The sequence below is a fragment of the Eutrema salsugineum genome, unplaced genomic scaffold (assembly GCF_000478725.1).
Source record: "Eutrema salsugineum unplaced genomic scaffold, Eutsalg1_0 scaffold_6, whole genome shotgun sequence".
NCBI lineage: Eukaryota > Viridiplantae > Streptophyta > Magnoliopsida > Brassicales > Brassicaceae > Eutrema > Eutrema salsugineum.
Window position 1 is genome coordinate 5,664,140 of NW_006256547.1, and position 20,967 is coordinate 5,685,106.

Consider the following 20,967-nt stretch of genomic DNA (forward strand, 5'->3'; position numbering starts at 1 on the left):
TTATATCATATTCGGTTCTCTATGGAACAGAAAAGATGTCGACATCAATGAAACTTTTGCATACAAGGTAGCACTTGAGATTGTGCACACGCAAGAGGATCTAGAACCCACGTCTATAATTGAGTGCACTCGTAGATCAGATTGGCTGAAATGGAAAGAAGCCATAAACGTGGAGTTGAATAGTTTAAAGAAACGGAATGTGTTTGGTTGCAGTCCATGACTCAGCATATCCGATCAGAGTGTGGTATGGACGAAGATAAGGAGCCTACGGTGATGTATGAAGACAATGCAGCTTGTATCGCTCAACTCAAGGACGGCTACATCAAAGGTGACCGGACGAAGCATATTCTGCCCAAATTCTTCTTCACTCATGAGCTGCAGAAGGATGGTCAGGTCAAGGTTCAGCAAGTCCGATCAAGCGAAAATTCAGCCGATCTATTCACTAAATCATTACCGACTTCTACACTCCGGAAGCTCATTCATCAGATAGGAATGCGTAGACTTAGAGATCTACAGTGATGCCTAAACCAAGGAGAGTAATGCGTGTTGTACTCTTTTTCCTTCACCATGGTTTTTCTTACTGGGTTTTCCTGGTAAGGTTTTAATGAGGCAACATTCCCCAGCGCATTATAGAGATCCCGGTTTTGTGACAGGCACGGTTACCTTATCCAAGGGGGGTGTTATAAACAAATGGACTTCTAGTAACCGGCCCATTAACCATTATGTTAATGTCTCATAGTCCATTAGGGTTTCTGATATATTAGTTATGTAATGTATATATACACTGCTTATGGAAATAATAAGATCTGAGTTTTTTTTCCCTTAATATGTTTAATATTATTGACGTAAATAGTTGGATTATGATTAAGTAGTTAGTCACTGAAATTGTGAAATGTTCCGAATTTTTTAGGTTTTTAATCACCATCGCCTATCTGATGTCGTTTCAAGCCTTCTATGTGAAATGCAGCGACGCCGTTTTTGTGTTTTGAAAGATTCCAAAAAATCGAAGGGTGAAATGGTAATTTAAACAAACAGCATGTCAGTTCCTAACCGACCAGTGAAAGGTAAAGCTTTTTTTTTTTTTTTTGTTGCTTCCGAGTTTCTGCTCTTCGGCGGGAGAAATTGGAGACGATATTCGACTATGGAAGAGTTAGATGTACAGAGAATATTACTACTTGTGCTTTGATTTTTTTTGTTTTAACGATCTGGGCTTAGCATTTTTTTGATTGCGAATTTCGTTCTTTTTTTTTGGTTTTCCGGTGGCAGAAAACGACGGCCTTGAAGAAAGCTTACGCGGAGATTATTCTAAACACGACGAAGGAATCGGCTGCTAGGGTTATGGTTTCCGACAGAAAATCAGCTCGGTTTCACCACGATCTCTGCGGAACCAAGGATGAGGCTCTTCGTCTCCTTGTCCGATTGAAACAGATGATAGATGCTAAGGTAATGTTCTGCTCAAACATTAGAAAAATCCGACAGATTTTTCAGGAATACTTAATGGTCTATTCCTTCAATCGGTGTAGTATTTTTGGTCTCGTGATTAATGGGTATCATTTGTTTAGGAGGATTAATGTTTAGATAAAGATGTTAGCTTCCCTTGTTGTCTCTCTTGTGTTGCTTTTTGCTTTAACGAGAATGGTTTAGAATTCGTTTAGCTTGTTGTTATTTACTTATTAAGCCCTATTAACAGAAAATAGAAGGAGAGATTACATCAACAAACCAGCAAAGGCAGATTGATGTGCTTGAAGCTCAGCTTCAAGAGGCTGAAGATATTATTACTGACCTGAGGTCAGAGTTGAGATGGGTGAGAGACAGATTGGAGAAAGCAAAGGTTTATGATTCGCAGGTGCGAAATGCAGTGAACAAGGAAGAAGAAACGATTCCTGCTCAGAAGGCTGATTCTGAGGTTGTTGTTGTTGGAACTTTGCATCCTAATCAAGAGGTTGCAGATACTTGCCTCTCTGTCGTGAATGACCCTCTTCCGGATCTTAGCTCATTGCATGATGTTGAATGTGAAAATGACGAAAAGAAGTTTGACGGGTTGAGTGTTAATGCCTTTAAAGGAAGTGATGCTTGTGAGTCTGAAGTGGAAGCCAATATCATAAGTAAAAAGCTTGAGCTTTCTAGAAATGGTTGTACACATAGGATCCACGCTTTGGAAAGGAAAGTTCTGGAGAGGAATTCATCTTCTTCTGCAAACGAAGCAGAACAAGGCATAAATGAAAAGGATAGTGAAGAAAACTTGAGCTCAGGTAAAGTGAACGGCCATGAAGCTGGCACTTCGGGAAGCACAAGATCTCTTGTTCTTGCTCTTAGAGCCAGTAATGCAGAGGTGTTAACAAAGCCTTCAAATGCATTAGGAATCAAGAAAACCAGAAAGTCACACAAATTACGTCGAAGGAGAAAGAGGAGGTGGGGAAAGCCAAAAGCTAAATCAGTTAGGTCTCAAATTCAGCTTATCAAACCTTGTCAATCTCAGTCTAATCTGATAAAGCCGCTTCATCGTTTGGATCCCGGGTTAACTTCAGTTAAAAGCAATGTGGATCCGACTTCAGGATCCACAAATGTTACTATGGTCAGTGTGACTGCAAGAAATCAATCATCAGACAAAGACTTAAAATCAAGAGATGAAGATGTGTTGGTAAGATCTGTGGGTGAAGAAGATAGTGTGGTTCCATCTACCAAAATGGGTTCTGAGTTGGTCAATATGGATTCTGACTTAAAAGTTACTGCAGCAGTATCAGATCAAATCAGTGAGCCTCTAAGAGCCAATGTAAATCGACTTGTGAAGTATACATTTCAAAGGAAACGAAAGAGAGGGTCTTCAAATGAAAATGATGAAAGTAATAACCTTCCATTCAAAAGAGAGGTTGAGGAGAAAGAACACAACGCGCAACACCCAATTAAACCCACTTTGAGTAATGAACCATCCAGAGAAACCCCACGATTAGCTGAGGTTGCCACAAAGGTGAGTAAATTCGAGTACATTATTGCATAGTTCGTCCATTCATTTTCGCCCATTTATCAAGCCTTACCAATATTTTCTGATACGACATTCCTGTCAACTGAATCTATTATAGTCTTACAACTAAAGCTATGAGTTTTCTTGCATATTAGTTTCAATCGACACTCACAGCATCAGGAATTGTTCAGTTAAGCAGGCTCTTTTTGTCATGTGCAGCTTAAAGCCTTGTCTGAAAGCTGATGGTAGACTGGCAAATCTTTGTGCAGGGGAACTCTTTGAGAACAGATTTATCAACTAAAGCTTAAGCTGAGAAGTATGTATCGATCTTGGCACCTTAAGGATTATATTTTTAACTTCAGCTTATCTGTGACAACCCAGTGTTCTTGAGTCATTGGAACTTGGAAAGGAGAGTGTTTTTCTCAGGGTACTAAGTTGTTATTATTAGCTATTATAACCGTAGTAGTTCATGTGATTGTGGGGTTTTAAGATCTAGTGAAACGAGGGAGAAGAATCACAACCAATATGTGAGTTTTGAAAGTGTTAACAAGTCTAACTTAATTTTTGAAATTGTCAAAAATCTGACCAGTTTGGTATTGTTGTAACTAAATTGGTGAATGAAAACGTTAAAAACTTGAATGAAACTTCATAAGCGTGGTCCTGTGCATAATATGACTAACTCATTTATCTATCATCTATCAGAATTGGTCTGAGATGGCACTTATCTTCGAAAAAAAAGAATCACAACCTCTTAATCCCTCCAATATAATCAAACAGTGGTTTTCAATCCTTTTTTGGTTGATAATAAAAACTGAATCTAGATTAAATTAATGTCAATTTGTTCAATATTTAACTTTTTGTTGATTGATTAGAAATGGTTTTTTTCTAACATAGAAAAAGATATAAATGGATGTTCTTAAGCTTACAGTACAAACTACTAAACTTTATTAACTTTTAGAATAGATCTGATTATAGACTCAGTAAATATATGAAAAATAGTTTGAATAAAAGTTATCCAATGCAGTTCTGTTTATATAGTATAAAAATATATTGTCTATAATGTTTTCGGGATTAGAACATTTACAAACACAAAGCGCATGTGTTTGGGAAAGAAGAACAAAAATGGGGCCACACTGCACTGAAAGAATTAACAAGACAGAGAGAAGCAGGCGTGTAATGTGTTTTAATTATTTTGTTAATTCGTAGTGTTATTCAACCTTTTAACTAAAAGATATACACTTGTTTCTGTGAAAACTGTTTCCACCTCTCTGCTTAGCATGCGGTGTCTCGGTGAACTTAACTTTGAGTAGCTAACACTTCTCTATTTATGTTTTTTTTTGTTTTTTCTTTACACTTGGGAAATGAAAACTTAATAGATATCATTTGGTATTTTAACCAACTTTGATCTAGTGGTTGATGATTTACCATATTAGTCAAACAAACCAAAATCGAGTATTTTCACTTCAGTTTTAAGTATGGTTGGTCATTGGTATATGAACGCTTTAAATGGCTAAAAAATTCCGTTTTTCATAGGTTGTGAGGATGAGTCTGGTTTAGCTTAGGATTCCCTCTGTTAGCAAAAATAAAATAAAATCTTGAGCAATCGCATGTTTTTACAATGTGGTTAACATAATGATATTAACTGTCAGCAAAATATAAAAAAAGTTACTCCGGAAACTAAAAACAATTAGTGAACTAAAACTTGCATAACCCAAAAATCAGAATTTATTAGAATATATATATATATATATATATATATATATTAGATTTTACATATAAATATCAAAAGTTGGAAGTTTTCTATCTTCTTTTGATGTTGAAATTGAATTTGCATATAGTGGAAGTTGAAAATGATTGTTTTAAGGAATAATGGTCCCCAAGGAAAAAAAGGGAAACAAAGAAAAGCAGAAAAACAGAAGAAACAGAGGAAATCAGAAAAGCCTGAGAAGAAAGTAATAATAAGATGTCTGGAATAAGAGCAGATATGAAGGGGCATGCCTGTTCTTGTCTCCTCCACCTTCTTCTTCTTCTCCTTCTCCTGTCTTTTCGTTTTGTTCTTTCTGTTCGCCATTTGGTCTTCCACAATCGGACCCACCAACTTCTTGTTTTAGAATCTTGAAAATTTCGTATAAGAATCTCACCGTCATCGACCAGAGGAAGAAAGAAACAGATTAGAGCAAGAAAAAGAGAGAGAGAGAAAGGGAGAGACAATAATGGAGATGAAGAAAGATCTTAGAGTGGAGAAGAAGGAGGTGGAGGAAGAGAACATGTGTACGGCGTTGTTGACTGCATTTGCTGTTCTCTCAATGGCTTGTCTAAAACATTTCTCCTCTGTATCGTATTTGATCGAACAATGGCGTTCTTTGGTCTTCCTTCTACTCAACGTCGTCGTCTTAGCCGTTTACTTCACCTCGACTCGTCCTACTTCGGGCGAGACTCGCAATTTCAAGACTCGTCGGGGAAGTAGAATGAGGATGGTGCGAGGGAAGAAGAGTAAGAAGACTACAAAGACAAGAATGGTAGATGAACCAGCTTGTTCCGAACAAATTTTCCTTGCCGTAGAGCCAAAGGAGGTAATCAAGAACTGCGTCGTGGAGGAGACGAAAAGGGTTTGTCCTGAATTCGATGTAACTGTGAAAGATTGCTTGTTGTACAAGAAATCCGTAGACTTCAATGGAGAAGAAGATGAATTTGAGCCAGGGAGGTTATCGAACGAGGAGCTAAATGAGAGAGTAGAGGCATTCATAACAACGTTCAGACAACATTTGGTTCTTGATGCGCGAAGAGGTAGAGACAGAGAGACTGACCAGAAGATGATATCAAAAGACGCTAACATTAGCTTTTTAGGTCGGGAAGTCACTTGCTCTGTTTAAGAGTTTCTCTACAATCTTTTTTTTTTTGTTCTTTACATTCGATTGGTTTTGTTCGTTCTTTGGCCTCGTTTTTTTGCGGGTTTTGAGCTAAATAGCTCATAAGATCATCTCTCTCTTTTTTTTGGATGTAATGTCATAAGAATACTGAACACAAGACCATATAAATCAAAATAGCTCATAATATCGCATATTTGGAGTATAAATATTTGGTTGGATGTAATGTCATAAGAACAAGACTAAATCAAAATTTCTACAAAAGAACAAATTGAAGAAAATCAAATCAAACATTAACATAAACCAGTGAACTGTAATAATAATTCATAAATTGGGCGAAGTAACATATGGAAGCATGTAGCTTCGAACTTCGAAGTCGAAGTTATTGGTCCAAATTTAAGACAGTTATACTGTGGAAAGCATGCCCAAGTTCTCACTCGCTGTCATGCTGGGGTGGCTCAGAGACTTAAGAGGCCATGTGCATGCCTGTCTTGAAAAGGGCATTTTATTCCAGAAATTTATTATTTCAAAACATGGCTCAGAAGTCAGACCCCAAACAACCCACAATTATAAGGGTTTAGAAGACGATGCTATAATCAAACCCTTGAAACTATTTATCATAACTTTGAAACTCCTCTTAGAAAAATAAACAATTGTATAAGAATAAAGAGTTGTGCAAGCCCACGTAAATGACTTGCATATGGATCACTCATTTGCTTTCATGTTTTAATCTCGCAACAAAATGAACAACAAAACCTAATCAATTCCACGCATGTGCGTATCGAAGAATCTTCATAGATAGTACTCTCTCCCCGTTTTATAAAGAGTGTCGTTCTGACATTTTTTTGTTTCAAAAAAATATCGTTTTAGAATTTTAATGTAATTTTTAACATAAAATACCATTTTTAACCTCAATAAATTTAGAAAATTAATTATAAATATAATTCCAAGGTCATTTTCTGCAAATTAATAAGGGTATAAAAAATCTTTTATCTTATTTTTTAATTTGTGTGAAAAATGTCAGAATGACACTCTTTGTGAAACGGAATGAGTAATTATATTAATTGAACATACTGTATATAAGATTTTATCGAATATATAAGTAAGACTTTATTATTTAACCAAAATATATAAGTAAGACAATATAATTCAATATTGTTATTAAGGAAAGATACAAGCTTTCACGTCTAGTTGGAATTTATTTTCACAAAACTACGCACATAATGGTTTTGTTGACTTCGAATGAATAGTGTCGTGACGTGGTTGATGAACAGCATAGCTGCCAAAAAAAAGTGTTCATATCAATATCAATTTGTGTAAATAAACAAAATGAAGAGGATATTTATGCATGGTCAAACTTTTTTTATCTTAATTACCTAATTTTCAAATTAAAACTTAATATTTCAGTCACATTCACTCTAAGTTGAGTTGAGTAATTGTTTACTTTAGGGTTGGCAACTTTGGGTATAGATGACTTACTCCTTAAAATGTATCATCAATAAAAAGATTATTTGCAAAAGGTCCAAAAACTATAAACTTCTTATTTTCAAAGGTTTAAGTATTAGATCAAAGATCATTAAAAAATAAATTTTTATAACGAAAAAAAAAAACAAAAAGAAATAATTTTTTAATTAAGTATGATGTAAAAAATCCAGTCTTTCATTATAATTCTAGTGGTCAATATAGAATCGACGTTTTGATGATGTTATGTAAAAGACAGCTAAAGTCAATGGTACATTGACAACTTGCCTGATTAACATATAATTATTTGTTTTAAAATGTTCACATTGGTCTTTAATTAATATATGACTGATGGCTATTCGTGAAGATAATATACATTTACTGTAGAAACGTTTGTCAAAATATTAGACTTTCACAATAAAAAATAAAATAATTACAGATTTGATTCTTCTGGCATTCAATTTCAGTATTTTTTTTTTTCAAAATTTGGTCATAAATCACAAAGTACGAGGTGGGAGACACGAAAGTTTGAAAGATATTTTGGCAGAAATATTTTAGTGATGCTGTTAAAAAAAATAGATTTAGTAATTCTACGATTTCTCAATATAAATACAGAACAATATTCAAAGTTAAAAAAAAAAGTAACGTGAAGATATGAAATAAAATAAGGAAGTTGATGATATATGAAATCATGTTTTTTTTTGATTAAAAATATAAAGTCATGTTAACTTTTTCATATATTAAAAAGCCAACGGTCTCCTTCTCCTTCTGTCTCGGTTGCTATATAAAACGATATCAGACGTGAACAAATAACATTAAACGAGAAAATCCCCACACAAAAAAAAAAAAAAAGAAGAAGAAGAAGAAATGGTTGCTCTTTAATATTACCGCTAGAAGAGAGAACTTTTTGTTCTTAAAAAGAAAGAAGAAAGGAGACTGTCGCTTCCTTAAAGTCAAGGTGTCGTTCTGTTATTTTCTCTGGAACAGAAAAGAAGGGTACGTAAAGGAAGAAGATGAAGAGTTGGGGAAGGATAAGATCGATTTTTATGCACGCCGACGGTGTGGATCGGATGTTGATGGGATTAGGGTTAATCGGAGCCGTCGGTGATGGCTTCATTACTCCTATTATATTTTTCATCATGGGCTTACTACTGAATGACTTCGGTGGCTCTTTCAGCGATGGAACGTTCATGAAAGTCATCTCCAAGGTCTTTTTTTTTCCTCTTCGATTGCCCTTTTTTTTGTTTTTTGGTCTCTATTCTCTGTAAGTAGACCAAACATGGCTTGATATACTCAACCTCTTAATGGATTACTAACTTATCTTATATATGACCATGTATATGTTAGGATTAGGAGTTAAATCCAAACAGCAAAGATTATGACCATGATAATAAGTGAAAGAAAAAATATAATAGATTTGAGATATGAGTTAAATCCATTCCACTAATGACATGTAAATCGAGTCGTGAACTGACCGTTTAGAATGTACATCTATTGTTTTCATACCAGAATTAAGAGTACTGACGTTTCTTTTCTCTGTACACATTTGGTAATTAACAGAATGCTGTAGCTTTGCTTTATGCGTCTTGTGCATCCTGGGTACTATGTTTCCTTGGTAAGTCTATTTGGAACATGTTTCTTTCCCTTTTTATCTAGAAACAAATATCTAATTAAAACAATATCTTGGTTCCTTTCAATATTATTTTTTTAATTATTTTGTGGACGGTTTAAAAAAAAAACAGAAGGATATTGTTGGACAAGAACAGGGGAGAGACAAACAGCAAAGATGAGAGAAAAATATCTAAGAGCAGTGTTAAGACAAGATGTAGGTTACTTTGATCTTCATGTCACAAGTACTTCTGATGTTGTCACTAGTGTCTCTAGTGACAGCCTCGTGATCCAAGACGTCCTCAGTGAAAAGGTCTCACCTTTCTATTATTATTTTCTAATCATGTTTCTTGCTTTTTAAACTGGTTTCTGATGATTTTGATTTCGAACAGTTACCAAACTTTGTGATGAATGTATCTGCCTTCGTTGCAAGCTACATCGCGGGTTTCACCATGCTGTGGAGATTCACAATCGTAGGCTTTCCTTTCATAATCCTCCTCTTGATCCCTGGACTTATGTACGGACGAGCCCTCATCAGCATCTCAAGGAAGATACGCGAAGAGTACAATGAGGCTGGTTCTATTGCCGAGCAAGCCATCTCGCTGGTGCGAACTGTCTATGCGTTTGGTAATGAGAGGAAATTAATATCGAAATTCTCAGCTGCACTTCAAGGCTCGGTGAAACTAGGGCTGAAACAAGGACTAGCTAAAGGAATCGCCATTGGGAGTAATGGTATTACTTTTGCCATTTGGGGGTTCATGACTTGGTATGGAAGTCGGATGGTTATGTACCATGGCGCAAAAGGCGGTACTATCTTTGCAGTCATCGCATGCATCACCTATGGTGGCACGTAAGTATAAATATACATGTTCTAGCTTTCTTGACGCAAAAGCAAACCACACTCTAGTTTTCTTGACACAAAAGCAAACCATATGGTAGTCTTTATATTAGGTATCTTACATTTTTCAGAACACTCGGCCGAGGTTTGTCCAATTTCAAATACTTCTCGGAGGGGATTGTAGCAGGGGAGAGGATATCCAAAGTGATAAAAAGAGTTCCTGATATTGATTCAGACAACTTGAAAGGTCAGATTTTAGAGAAAATGAAAGGAGAAATCCAGTTTAAGCACGTGAAGTTTGTGTACCCGTCTAGACCTGAGACTCCAATCTTTAATGATTTATGTTTGAGAATTCCATACGGGAAAACTGTGGCTCTGGTTGGTGAAAGCGGATCAGGAAAATCAACCGTGATATCCCTCTTGCAGAGGTTCTATGACCCAATGGGTGGAGACATTCTCATTGATGATGTATCCATTGATAAGCTGCAAGTGAAGTGGTTGAGGTCTCAGATGGGTCTAGTTAGCCAAGAGCCAGCGCTCTTTGCCACATCGATAGAGGAAAACATAATATTTGGTAAAGAGAACGCGTCCATGGATGAAGTAGAGGAAGCTGCAAAGGCCTCAAATGCTCATAATTTCATTTCTCAGTTTCCTGATGGTTACAAAACTCAGGTTGGAGAAAAAGGAGTGCAAATGTCAGGAGGTCAGAAGCAGAGGATCGCAATCGCACGTGCAATAATCAAATCACCAAAAATTCTCCTTTTGGACGAGGCAACAAGCGCATTGGACTCAGAATCAGAAATGGTAGTCCAAGAAGCCTTAGACAATGCCTCTGTTGGCCGTACAACTATTGTTATTGCACATCGACTCTCCACTATTCGTAACGCTGATATTATCTGTGTGGTCCATAATGGTCACATTGTAGAGACTGGATCACACGAAGAGCTCATGGAGAATTTGGACGGTCAATATACTTCTCTAGTCCGCTTACAACAGATGGAGAAGAAAGAGTCAGATGTCAACATCAACGTAACTGTGCAAGGGCATAAACTCTCGATTTTGAGTAATGATTTGAAGTATAGTCCAACACTTTCTACTCAAAGCCGGTCTAAGGCACCAAGCATTAATACCAATCTTCCTGGTTCGATACCTAAGGATAAGAAGCCACCTGTGCCATCGTTTAAGAGATTAATGGCGATGAATAAACCAGAGTGGAAACATGCATTGTATGGTTGCTTAAGTGCAGCCTCATATGGGGCCATACAACCACTTTATTCATATGCTTCAGGATCAATGGTGTCAGTGTATTTCCTAACGAGCCATGACGAGATCAGGGAGAAAACAAAGGTCTACGTGCTGTGTTTTGTTGGTCTAGCTCTATTCACTTTCTTCATCAATATTATTCAACACTACAGTTTTGCTTACATGGGTGAATACCTAACAAAACGTATCCGAGAAAAGATGCTCTCGAAGATATTGACCTTTGAAGTCAGTTGGTTTGATGAAGACGAGAACTCAAGCGGTGCGATTTGTTCTAGACTAGCAAAAGAAGCTAACTTGGTATGTCTTCCTCTGTACTAATTTAAATTTCATTAAACAATATTCTTGTTTACCAATTCTTTATCTTATAATGTTTTGATATGATAGGTAAGATCACTGGTTGGTGAACGAGTGTCACTGTTGGTACAAACCATATCGGCAGTGGCCACAGCTTGCACACTTGGTTTAGCCATTGCTTGGCAATTAGCCATTGTGATGATTGCTGTGCAACCACTTGTCGTTGTGTGCTTCTATGCACAACGCATTCTGCTCAAAAGCATATCCAAAAAGGCAATCGAAGCCCAAGATGAGAGCAGCAAACTAGCAGCAGAAGCCGTCTCCAACATCCGAACCATCACATCTTTCTCATCACAAGAACGGATCTTGAAACTACTCAAAAGGGTTCAAGAAGGTCCACGTAGAGAAAACGTACGCCAATCATGGCTAGCAGGGATTGTTCTAGGGACTACCCGGAGCCTCATAACATGCACTTCGGCTTTGAGTTTCTGGTACGGTGGTAAACTAATCGCTAGTGGCAAGATCTTATCAAAAGCATTCTTTGAGATGTTTACCATCTTTGTGAGCACGGGTCGGGTTATTGCTGATGCTGGGACCATGACGACGGATCTAGCCAAGGGCTCAGATGCGGTTGGGTCAGTGTTCGCAGTGTTAGACCGTTGCACAACCATTGAGCCGGAAAACCCAAATGGTTATCTCCCTGAAAAGATAAAGGGCCAAATCAGTTTCCACAATGTGGAGTTTGCTTATCCAACACGACAAGATGTGATTATATTCAAGGACTTCTCCATTGAGATTAACGAGGGGAAGTCAACGGCCATCGTTGGTCCAAGTGGGTCAGGTAAGTCCACAATAATAGGCTTGATAGAGCGGTTCTATGACCCGTTAAAGGGTACTGTGAGAATCGATGGCCGCGATATTAAGTCATACCATTTGAGAGCTCTTCGTCAACATATAGCTCTAGTTAGCCAAGAGCCAGCATTGTTCTCCGGAACAATTCGAGAGAATATCTTGTACGGAGGAGCATCAGACAAGATCGGCGAGTCGGAGATCATCGAGGCAGCTAAGGTAGCTAACGCTCACGATTTCATCATATCACTATCTGATGGTTATGACACAAACTGTGGAGACCGAGGAGTACAATTGTCCGGTGGTCAAAAACAGAGGATCGCGATCGCTCGGGCTGTGTTGAAGAACCCATCAGTGTTGCTTCTAGATGAAGCAACAAGTGCTTTGGACAGCCAATCAGAGCGTGTGGTGCAGGACGCGCTCGAGCGCGTGATGGTCGGGAGGACGAGCGTCGTGATCGCACATAGGCTAAGTACGATACAAACCTGCGACGCTATAGCCGTTTTGGACAAAGGGAAAGTGATCGAATGTGGGAACCACTCGTCCTTGTTTGCAAAAGGTCCCACGGGTGCTTATTTCTCATTGGTCAGTCTCCAAAGAAATCTATGTTGATGAAGATCAAATTTATCAGTACATCTCTTTCTCATACTTCTCGCTCTCTCTGTCTAAACATGAAGTAAGCTGGACGTTATCCATCTACACATGTATTCTTTTTAGATTTTTCAAAAAAAGAGTTAGTAACTTTGTATGTGTATACACATACACATAAATCCCGGCATACTCAGAGGGGAAATGGACGTAAATTAAAACGGAGATGTTATTGTTCTGTGTCATACCTGACTGAAACAGTGATGTAATTGGCTATTTTTAGTTCCTGTGAGTTAACGCATTTGGCAGTTGAACTTTTATTGGTTTAATGCTAATGCAACGAATGGAAGTTGTATTTCATCGAGGGTTGTCGTTTCTTTTGTTTTGAGTTTTTCTATGAAACAGTAAAAGAAGATGAGAAGGGAAATCATAAGATCGATATTCCCTTTTTTTCTTTTTAGTGTAGGAGGAAATTCTCAATCATCTGCAAGTCTTGCATTGGCTTTATATGAGTGGTATCTCAAGAATCTGGCTAATGTGTACGTTCTCAGTTACGAGACAATAGAGTTGTTATTGGCTTTGGAACTGTTAACGTAAAGAAACCTGTGCTTCGGTTTCACAGATTTCAAGAGATTGATTGTGCCTTTAAAACCGAATATGTGCTCATTGTTTAAGACACTTGACTAATGTTTCCTTCAACATGCACATTTAGTAAAATTTCTAGAGAAGTGGTTTCTTATATCCTAGAGGTGAAAGTAAATGTCTTACCATTTTGGAACCCGAGTTAATCGATCTTCCCTCGAGCAATCCAAAAGTAAGATTGGCTTTAACTAAGACACCACCATATTCTGCCAAAACATAACGAAATTGTAAACATGAAAGCTTGCAGAAAAAATACAGGATTATATATAAGAAATTCCAAGCTCAGTCTACATATATTACTCACTGTCACGAGAAATATGACATTATATAATCTATTCATGAGGACAGATACTAAAGCCCCACAGCTAAGTGAGAGCCGGTTTTCTGATCATAACAACTCTCTTCACATACTATAAAAATGTAAAAGTCGAAGTGCTAAACTTTTGAAAATGTTACTCCCTATACAGATTATGCATCTTGAAATCGTAGCTAGCCAAACAAGTTACACATGTCTATATACTTTCCGGATAAGAATTCCAACTAAAAAGAGGCAGAACCTATATCTGATGTCTTTTCCTGACTATACGGTTTACTAAGTATCATCGATAAAATTGGATGCTCAATAGACTACAAAAGTCTTAACTAGAGAATGCCTGCTTCAACCTGTCTAAAAGAAATCAGGTAAGTCCTATACGTGTGATGCCTTCTATTTTTATTACCTTTGAGATTCTGGTTAAAGGTTTATTGGTTTCTGTTGTATAGTTAGACTAACAGATTAGCAACTTGATTTTAAGAAAACTAGAAAAAAATGGAGAATATCTGAACACGTCACAGACCGTATGTCAACCTCCCACATAAGCTTGTAACCATAACATAGGATTATAAAAGTTTTTGGTTACAGTATCTTAATGGAATTTTGGAAAATTGTTTGGAAATGAGAAAAATAGTTTGTAAGAGTCAACATACTTGATCTCCTTGGAGAAGTAAGCTCAAGACTTCCAAATTTTCTGCCTGGCAATGTTGACATCGGCATCTCTTCTGCAGCTCCTCCCCGAGTGAAGCCAATGTCTGTTCCAACTCAGAAGTCTGCTTGTTGTGCATCAAGGAAACTAATGTTTTGAAAGAATGGTAAATGAGAATAAAAGTACAAGCACTTGCTTGCTCTTAAATTCTAGCAAAAGAATTTCTGCTGCAGAGTGCAGGCTGTCACAGAAAGAACAGAACTAGTTGGTGTAAATGAGATAAATGGTTGTTACAACCTCAGTTATAAGTTTATAAACCATGCTACACTTGCTAACGAAAATAAGGATATCTAGCGAGAACTTGCACTGAACTTGTTTTGTCCGTTATGGCCTCCATGAGTGACCTTTTCTTCTCATACTCATCAAGCTCCTTCTGCAGCTACAGAAAACAAAAATCCGAAATATCAACCCCAAAACGTTCTCCTCATAGAATGATTAAAAAAACACTAAAACAGGAATGGATAAGCTCGCAAATGGTATTTGGACCAGCGAAGTAACTTTCAAGTATACAACTGATACAAGACTAAACCCCTGGTCCATTACCTGTTCTTTTATGATCTGCTCTGCCAGGTATCCTTCTTCCTCTTTTGCTAATTGAGAATTTACATCAGAGAGCATATCCTTGATATTTTCTGAATCAGCTCCATAACCACCCTCAAAAACTTTGATATCTGTTGTTACAAAACATATTCACAAGCCATTGTCTCTTACTAAATAGTGAGAAACCAGACAAGACGAGTAAACTGCAAATATTGGCTACTCACTTGCTGTTATGCCAGTACTATCATCAATGCCCAAACTGGAAGTTACTGTTCTCTGGAACACCCTATTACCAAGCACGTAACTTAGATCTGTTGCAGCAAAACAAAATAAAAAGGCATAGAATGGATAATAACCTTATTTCCTTGTTCAGTTCAGCCATTTCACTTATAAACTGCTCTCTGTATAACAAAAAGAATAAGAAATTTACTAAACACAGACTAAGTTCATGTCAAGAAGTAGAACTAGTTAAGATGTTAGAAATATGAGAACACCTGAGTAATCCTTCCTTGTTCTTTGTTTCCCCACCCACATCAAATCATCCACAAAAATTCCAGAATTTCAAACAGAGAAAAAAATCAGCCATAAGCACTAAACCTTATGCAAACTGTGAGTAAGAAAAACCTTGAGAGTATCCACTTCATTGCCAACAGTGGAAATTTCATCCTGAAGAAGAGCAATCCTTGCCTGAAATAAGCATAGTTTCCAAGCAAAGCCTTATCAAAACACTCACGATAAGAAACACAGCTAGATCACGCATTCTGTACACGGTAATCGATCTGATCAAGCACTAAACGCTCTAAATCATCCGATAAACAACTTGAAATAAGGAAAATAGAAACCTCCAGAGATTGAATCGTAGCATCGTTCAAAGACAATTCAACTTCGTAGCCGTTGAGCTCCTCCTCTGCCACTTCTTTGATACGCTTGGCATGTTCAACTTCTGCATTCGCTGCTTCTACTTCCGATTGTAGAGTCTCGATCCTCTTCTTCAATCCAACCACTCTTTGCTCTTGAGGAGAGAATCACCAACATTCAGAACCATATTTCTCAAATTACGGAGACAACGAAGATCGAATCGCATAAAATTAACGCTTAAACCCTAAACTTCACACGAAATGCAGATCTACTTATAATGTTTTCAAATTTCTGCTAGACGCCTTCCGATTCTTCACTAATGTCAACTTTGCGAAATCTCGAGACCTTTTCCAGAAATTTAGTAACAAAGCTTACAACTAGGAACGAAGATCTTACCTCCTCGAGATTTCTCAGAGGTGAAGTCGCGGATCAGAGAGAGAAGCTGCTTCTGCGTATCGATTCCCGCCATGGTTTCTTTGTTTGTTTAGCTTCACTGAAAAATATCTCAGTTTTCTTTCGTTCTGAAAAATGGAGACGTTTGCGTCTGTGCGAGGCTGAATTATTAGCAATGTCGGCCCATTTTTACTGAGCCCAAAATACTAAGCCTAAATATCTTGTGTATATTTATTATGGTATGGAACTATAAAGCTGTACTCAATTTTTAATTCTTTTATATACGAAGCTGACACGTGTTATATGGACATGCCCAAATTTTATATACGAACCTGACACGTGTTGCATGCACTTCTCCGTTGGTCATTAACTTTCGCGCAATCGAAACAATTGTTTTTTTTTTGCTAAACGTTTAATCGTAACGATTTCTGCTTAAATGTTATTTCATAAATAAATCTAAACCTGATGTGGGATGAAAGAAAACTAAAAAAAAAGAAACTGTAATGAAATGCAAAATAAAAAAAAACCTCCATCAAAACTGTTATAAGGTATATGTTTCACTTTCTACCATATTCCGTTCTTTAACAACAAAAAGAAAAATCTACCATAATATTCCTTCACCAAAATGTTTTTGGAGGAGATCCACATAGGAGCGACGTTTTTTTTTTCTTTCAAAATGTAAATCTCATAGAAAATGAAGATGGTTTAGGATTCACAAAAGAGCAGAACCTATAGATTTGATACCTTAAAAAATTAAAACAAAAAAAGTAGCATAAAGATTTGATACATCACGTTGAATCCACCATATCTAAATGTTAAATTTTATCGATGGTAATTGTTTATTGCGAAACTGACTATATTGTAAACTATAATGGATTACACCTTGAAGTGATTAATATCTTTTATTAATTAGTTGGACAGTTAATTATTATTTCATCTATGGTCTTGTTCTCAAACAGTTCGATTGATTGTCTCATCAGGGACGAGAATTTATATCGTGGTTACTTGAGAGTTACGCTTCAGCTTTGGCTGGAGATTTATGCAAGAATCACAACAAAAATATATCTAGGCAAGTGTGTCATCCGATATGAGTGTTATCATTAATTTAGAAACACTAATTTGAAAATATATGGATGTGAGCCATTAATCTTGATGTATTTAACCTTTCACTCAAAATGTTATAAGAATGAAAATGTAAGCACTATAATGATAGTCTATGGATGTACACGTTGAGAGATGATGTGAGGTTTAGTGGTTGTGAAGGAGTGAAAATCACCACTCGTAGGCCAAGTTGAAAAGCAATTAGTGATAACTGATGGCTGATGGCTGATGAGCCTTTTGCCACTTATGGAAACCTGCAACTCTTATGATTTGGCGGATTTTTTTTTCTTGAGCTTGTTAGTGAATGTATAGAGTTCTAGTAAAGTGGATTTTGGTTTTCGTACATTTAAGATATGATATGACATATATATATATATATATATATTATAAACACCCACTAACACTCTCTCTCAACTTCCACTTTCATTTATCTTTTATTTTTTGCTCTTAAACGATATCGTATAATGTAACTGAAATGCCGTTTAATATCAAAAGAAAACGTGTAAGATGTAATTGTATTTGTAGTTACACATATAGAATGTATATATAATTTTATATAAATGTTTTCACATAGTTGTAAGATACAGTGTATCTTCTCTTTGTTCAAACGTGAAAAACTTAAAAATGAAAAAAAAAAAGAAGAATCATAATATAGTAGCATTAATTTAGTAAATTAAATGCGGTTGCGATTGGCTCTGCGGATACTATGGCATATAAGCACAGGTTTATTGGCTTTTTCTTTCTTTCACGGAAATACAATCAATGGAATAAAGTTATGCAATCTGCACTTGATGACTCTAGAAAATGGTTGGATTCTCAAATTAAGTCCCCACAAGTTGTATCGATCAAGCAAGTCACTGACATGATGATTAAAACTTCTGTTAATGCTTCGATGGTCTTCTAAAGGAAGCATTTTGCTAGAACGGCTGTGGAAGCACAGTTTCAAGCTTTATTAATAGCAGTGAGCAAAAGATTTACAAGAGCGGAACCCTTTTTACCAAAAAAAAACAAAAAAAAAAGATTTACAAGAGTGGAATTTGAAGGACATAAGTGGGTTTTGGGATTCAAAGCTGGGAAAGACAAGTTCGGCATTGGATTGCGAAGTTTGAAGATGTGAAAATTATTTGGGTTCATCGATAACGAAGTAAAGTTGTATTTGTCTTTTGATTAATTATTAAACTCGAACCATAAATGTCTATAATAGAAGTCGCACTTGGCAGTGGAAAGCGTGGGTTACAGTGGCGGAGCCACATGCATTAGCATGGGGTCATTCGCCCCCAACTAATTTTCAAAAATTGATGTAATTTAGTAGTGTTTAATATTAATGCCTCCATTTATTAAATTATATATATTTTTATATGTCTCCAGTTAAAAACAATTCTGGCTCCGCCACTGGTGGGTTATACAGTAGAGATGAACACTGATTGTAAATATATATGTCACTATCATAATGTATCTTTCTTGGTTGGTTTGTTCACTCTAAGTCGCTTTTACTATCTTCTTGGGTGGCCAACTTGGAATCTTTAAAGGAAAAAAGTAGTTTTCTAAAACATAGCATAAGCCATACGCTCAAAGATTTAGTAATTTGCAATTTAATGATTTTAACGTTAGAAATATACACATATTTTAAACGGTATATTATACACATATTTTAAATGTTTAACTGATAAATTACTAAAACTTTGAGCGTTTGGCTTATTCTACGTTTTAGAAAACTGCTTTTTTTCCTTTAAAGATACCCATTTTAGAGTCTCGTAGACATTTTAAACGCTTGGATTGCCGTTGAGAGCGTTTAGCATTTTCTAATGTAACAATCAGTGACATTTTCTTTTATCGCTTTAAGTGAAACATAAAGAACGTGAACTGAAAAAACATTGTGTCCCCCACCGGTTTTATTCTTGGTGTGCCACTCAATGTTGTACACAATATACAAATCATTACACTTTGTTGAATTTCATGAAACTTTGATTTTTTTCCCACTTCATTTATTATTATGATCGAATCCTAGGAGGAAGACTACGGATCCCTAAACGTGCTAATGGTAGAATACTATAATTTTGGGGAGGGGGGTACAAACCAAATGGTCAATTAGTGTATGTATATAATATAATATTGTTCTTTTGTATATATATATATATACATATATATATATATGTGTGTGTTGGGATCTATAATCAAATTAAAGTAGTGATTTTGTATCTTTAATACCTAACCGAAACTTCTCTATGAAGACTATTGAGCATTTGGCCGGCCTTTGAGCATTTTGTTGTAACAACCGTTCGCTATATGGGTATTTAGAAGTTAAGAGAGACTCTAAATGAATTAAGACAATATATTTATTTATTATAAATTTATCTTTACCGTTTGTTTATATGTATTTATAGTGTTGTATCTAGGAGACTAGGTCAATACTATGCACATAACTGAAACAAGCCAGTACTAAATAGCTAGCTATTTAGAGATCAGGAAATAGATAGTGTGATTTCATGTGATTGTTATAATGTCGTCACTAACTACAACCTCTAATTGAACTAGTGGGTTCCACATATATCCCTCTATCTTTCTTTGTTCACTCAATATAACGCATGGGAATGGTGCATATCGGACTGAAAATTTATGCATTGTACTTAGTAGTGTTTAAGAAAATAAAGAATAAATCATTCGAAGAAACTGTAACAATGTCTTTCGTTCATATGTTTTTTTTATGTGTGTTTGAAGAGAACGTTCAAACCTATTGAATACTAATTAACTTTATAAAAAATATGTGTCATGATATTTTTAGCATACCTCCACTAGTTTTATATGATTTAGCGTTCTTCTATGTTGTATCAGTTAATTGTTTTACACTAAAAACGGATTGATACATAAGAATTATAATAAATAATATTAAAACCCAAATAATAATTAAACACAGAAAAAAGTGTGTCAAACATACAAAAATGAAGAAAAGTTCAAAGTTATTCAATAATCTGCTTCTGTGTAGAAAATCTTAACCGTAGTTTACACCGATCTTGTAATTAATAACCTGCAGCTTCTGTTTTCAAAGTTAAAAAAAAAAGCTAGTGATAATCATTGGGATATATAGTAACAAAGGGTAATGTTAACAAAAAGTTAGTATAAGCATTCCAATATAAAACTAATTTACAAGTCAACGTTTACATAATTTAAGCGAGGAAAAAAAAACGTCACCACATACGTACAAACCCTAGAGATCACCTACGGGGACAATATAATATGCCAACATAATGTGTGTTTAATGTATTAAATTATACGTGTTAATTCAGAAATAGATTAATCATTTTTTTTACTTACATTGATGATCCGAATTAATACGATTATTTTGGGATGGACAAGTACAATTGCCATACTGGTTCATCATACGAAGTGGTCCACGTACAATTCGGTTGTTGGACAGAAAAATCGAATTTGAAATCTCTATGAATTTATGCCTTGTAATCTAAAGTTTGTCAACTCCTACAATACCACACGCGGGATTGCATATCAAGTATTTGATGATAACATTATATAGGTATACTTCAAATTTTGATGGAGGAATAAATTATTCAGAGGTGCAGTCCAATATTCGAAAAGCATCTCCCAACGTACTTAATAGAAGCAAATTATATATACGATCAAATATCTATAAATCAATATAATAAGAACCATAACTTTTTGGTCAAA

The 20,967-nt window shown here is 35.9% G+C and overlaps 4 protein-coding genes across 7 annotated transcripts; 3 read left to right on the plus strand and 1 right to left on the minus strand.

The window, feature by feature from the left end:
- The first annotated feature begins 1,084 nt into the window (after window positions 1-1,084).
- LOC18011625 lies at window positions 1,085-3,563 on the plus strand. 2 transcript variants are annotated; one of them, XM_024151795.1, is made up of 4 exons: window positions 1,085-1,156; window positions 1,267-1,443; window positions 1,691-2,968; window positions 3,232-3,563. In XM_024151795.1, the coding sequence occupies exons 1-4, from the start codon at window positions 1,142-1,144 to the stop codon at window positions 3,268-3,270; spliced, it is 1,509 nt and encodes a 502-aa protein (XP_024007563.1). In that variant the 5' UTR covers window positions 1,085-1,141; the 3' UTR covers window positions 3,271-3,563. The 2 variants fall into 2 exon arrangements, with proteins under 2 accessions (XP_024007563.1, XP_024007564.1); XM_024151796.1 differs by having other exon boundaries at window positions 3,182-3,282.
- Window positions 3,564-5,168: 1,605 nt separating this feature from the next.
- On the plus strand, window positions 5,169-5,835 carry LOC18011618. Its single transcript, XM_006395304.2, has one exon. The coding sequence runs from the start codon at window positions 5,176-5,178 to the stop codon at window positions 5,833-5,835; it is 660 nt and encodes a 219-aa protein (XP_006395366.1). The 5' UTR covers window positions 5,169-5,175.
- A 2,444-nt stretch (window positions 5,836-8,279) lies between these two features.
- LOC18011619 (ABC transporter B family member 22) lies at window positions 8,280-12,783 on the plus strand. Its single transcript, XM_024151794.1, has 6 exons — window positions 8,280-8,498; window positions 8,851-8,905; window positions 9,033-9,211; window positions 9,291-9,748; window positions 9,868-11,296; window positions 11,384-12,783. The coding sequence occupies exons 1-6, from the start codon at window positions 8,304-8,306 to the stop codon at window positions 12,752-12,754; spliced, it is 3,687 nt and encodes a 1,228-aa protein (XP_024007562.1). The 5' UTR covers window positions 8,280-8,303; the 3' UTR covers window positions 12,755-12,783.
- Window positions 12,784-13,318: 535 nt separating this feature from the next.
- LOC18011742 lies at window positions 13,319-16,348 on the minus strand. Of its 3 annotated transcripts, none has more exons than XM_006395306.2 (10): window positions 16,189-16,348; window positions 15,777-15,946; window positions 15,559-15,621; window positions 15,429-15,448; window positions 15,291-15,335; window positions 15,159-15,220; window positions 14,938-15,065; window positions 14,671-14,773; window positions 14,339-14,449; window positions 13,319-13,578 (listed from the first exon to the last, which is right to left on the minus strand). In XM_006395306.2, exons 1-10 carry the CDS (start codon window positions 16,259-16,261, stop codon window positions 13,451-13,453), a joined length of 903 nt encoding a protein of 300 aa, XP_006395368.2. In that variant the 5' UTR covers window positions 16,262-16,348; the 3' UTR covers window positions 13,319-13,450. The 3 variants fall into 3 exon arrangements, with proteins under 3 accessions (XP_006395368.2, XP_024007402.1, XP_024007401.1); XM_024151634.1 differs by having other exon boundaries at window positions 13,372-13,578; window positions 14,339-14,462; window positions 14,685-14,767; XM_024151633.1 differs by having other exon boundaries at window positions 13,372-13,578; window positions 14,339-14,462; window positions 14,685-14,773.
- Window positions 16,349-20,967: the final 4,619 nt, after the last annotated feature.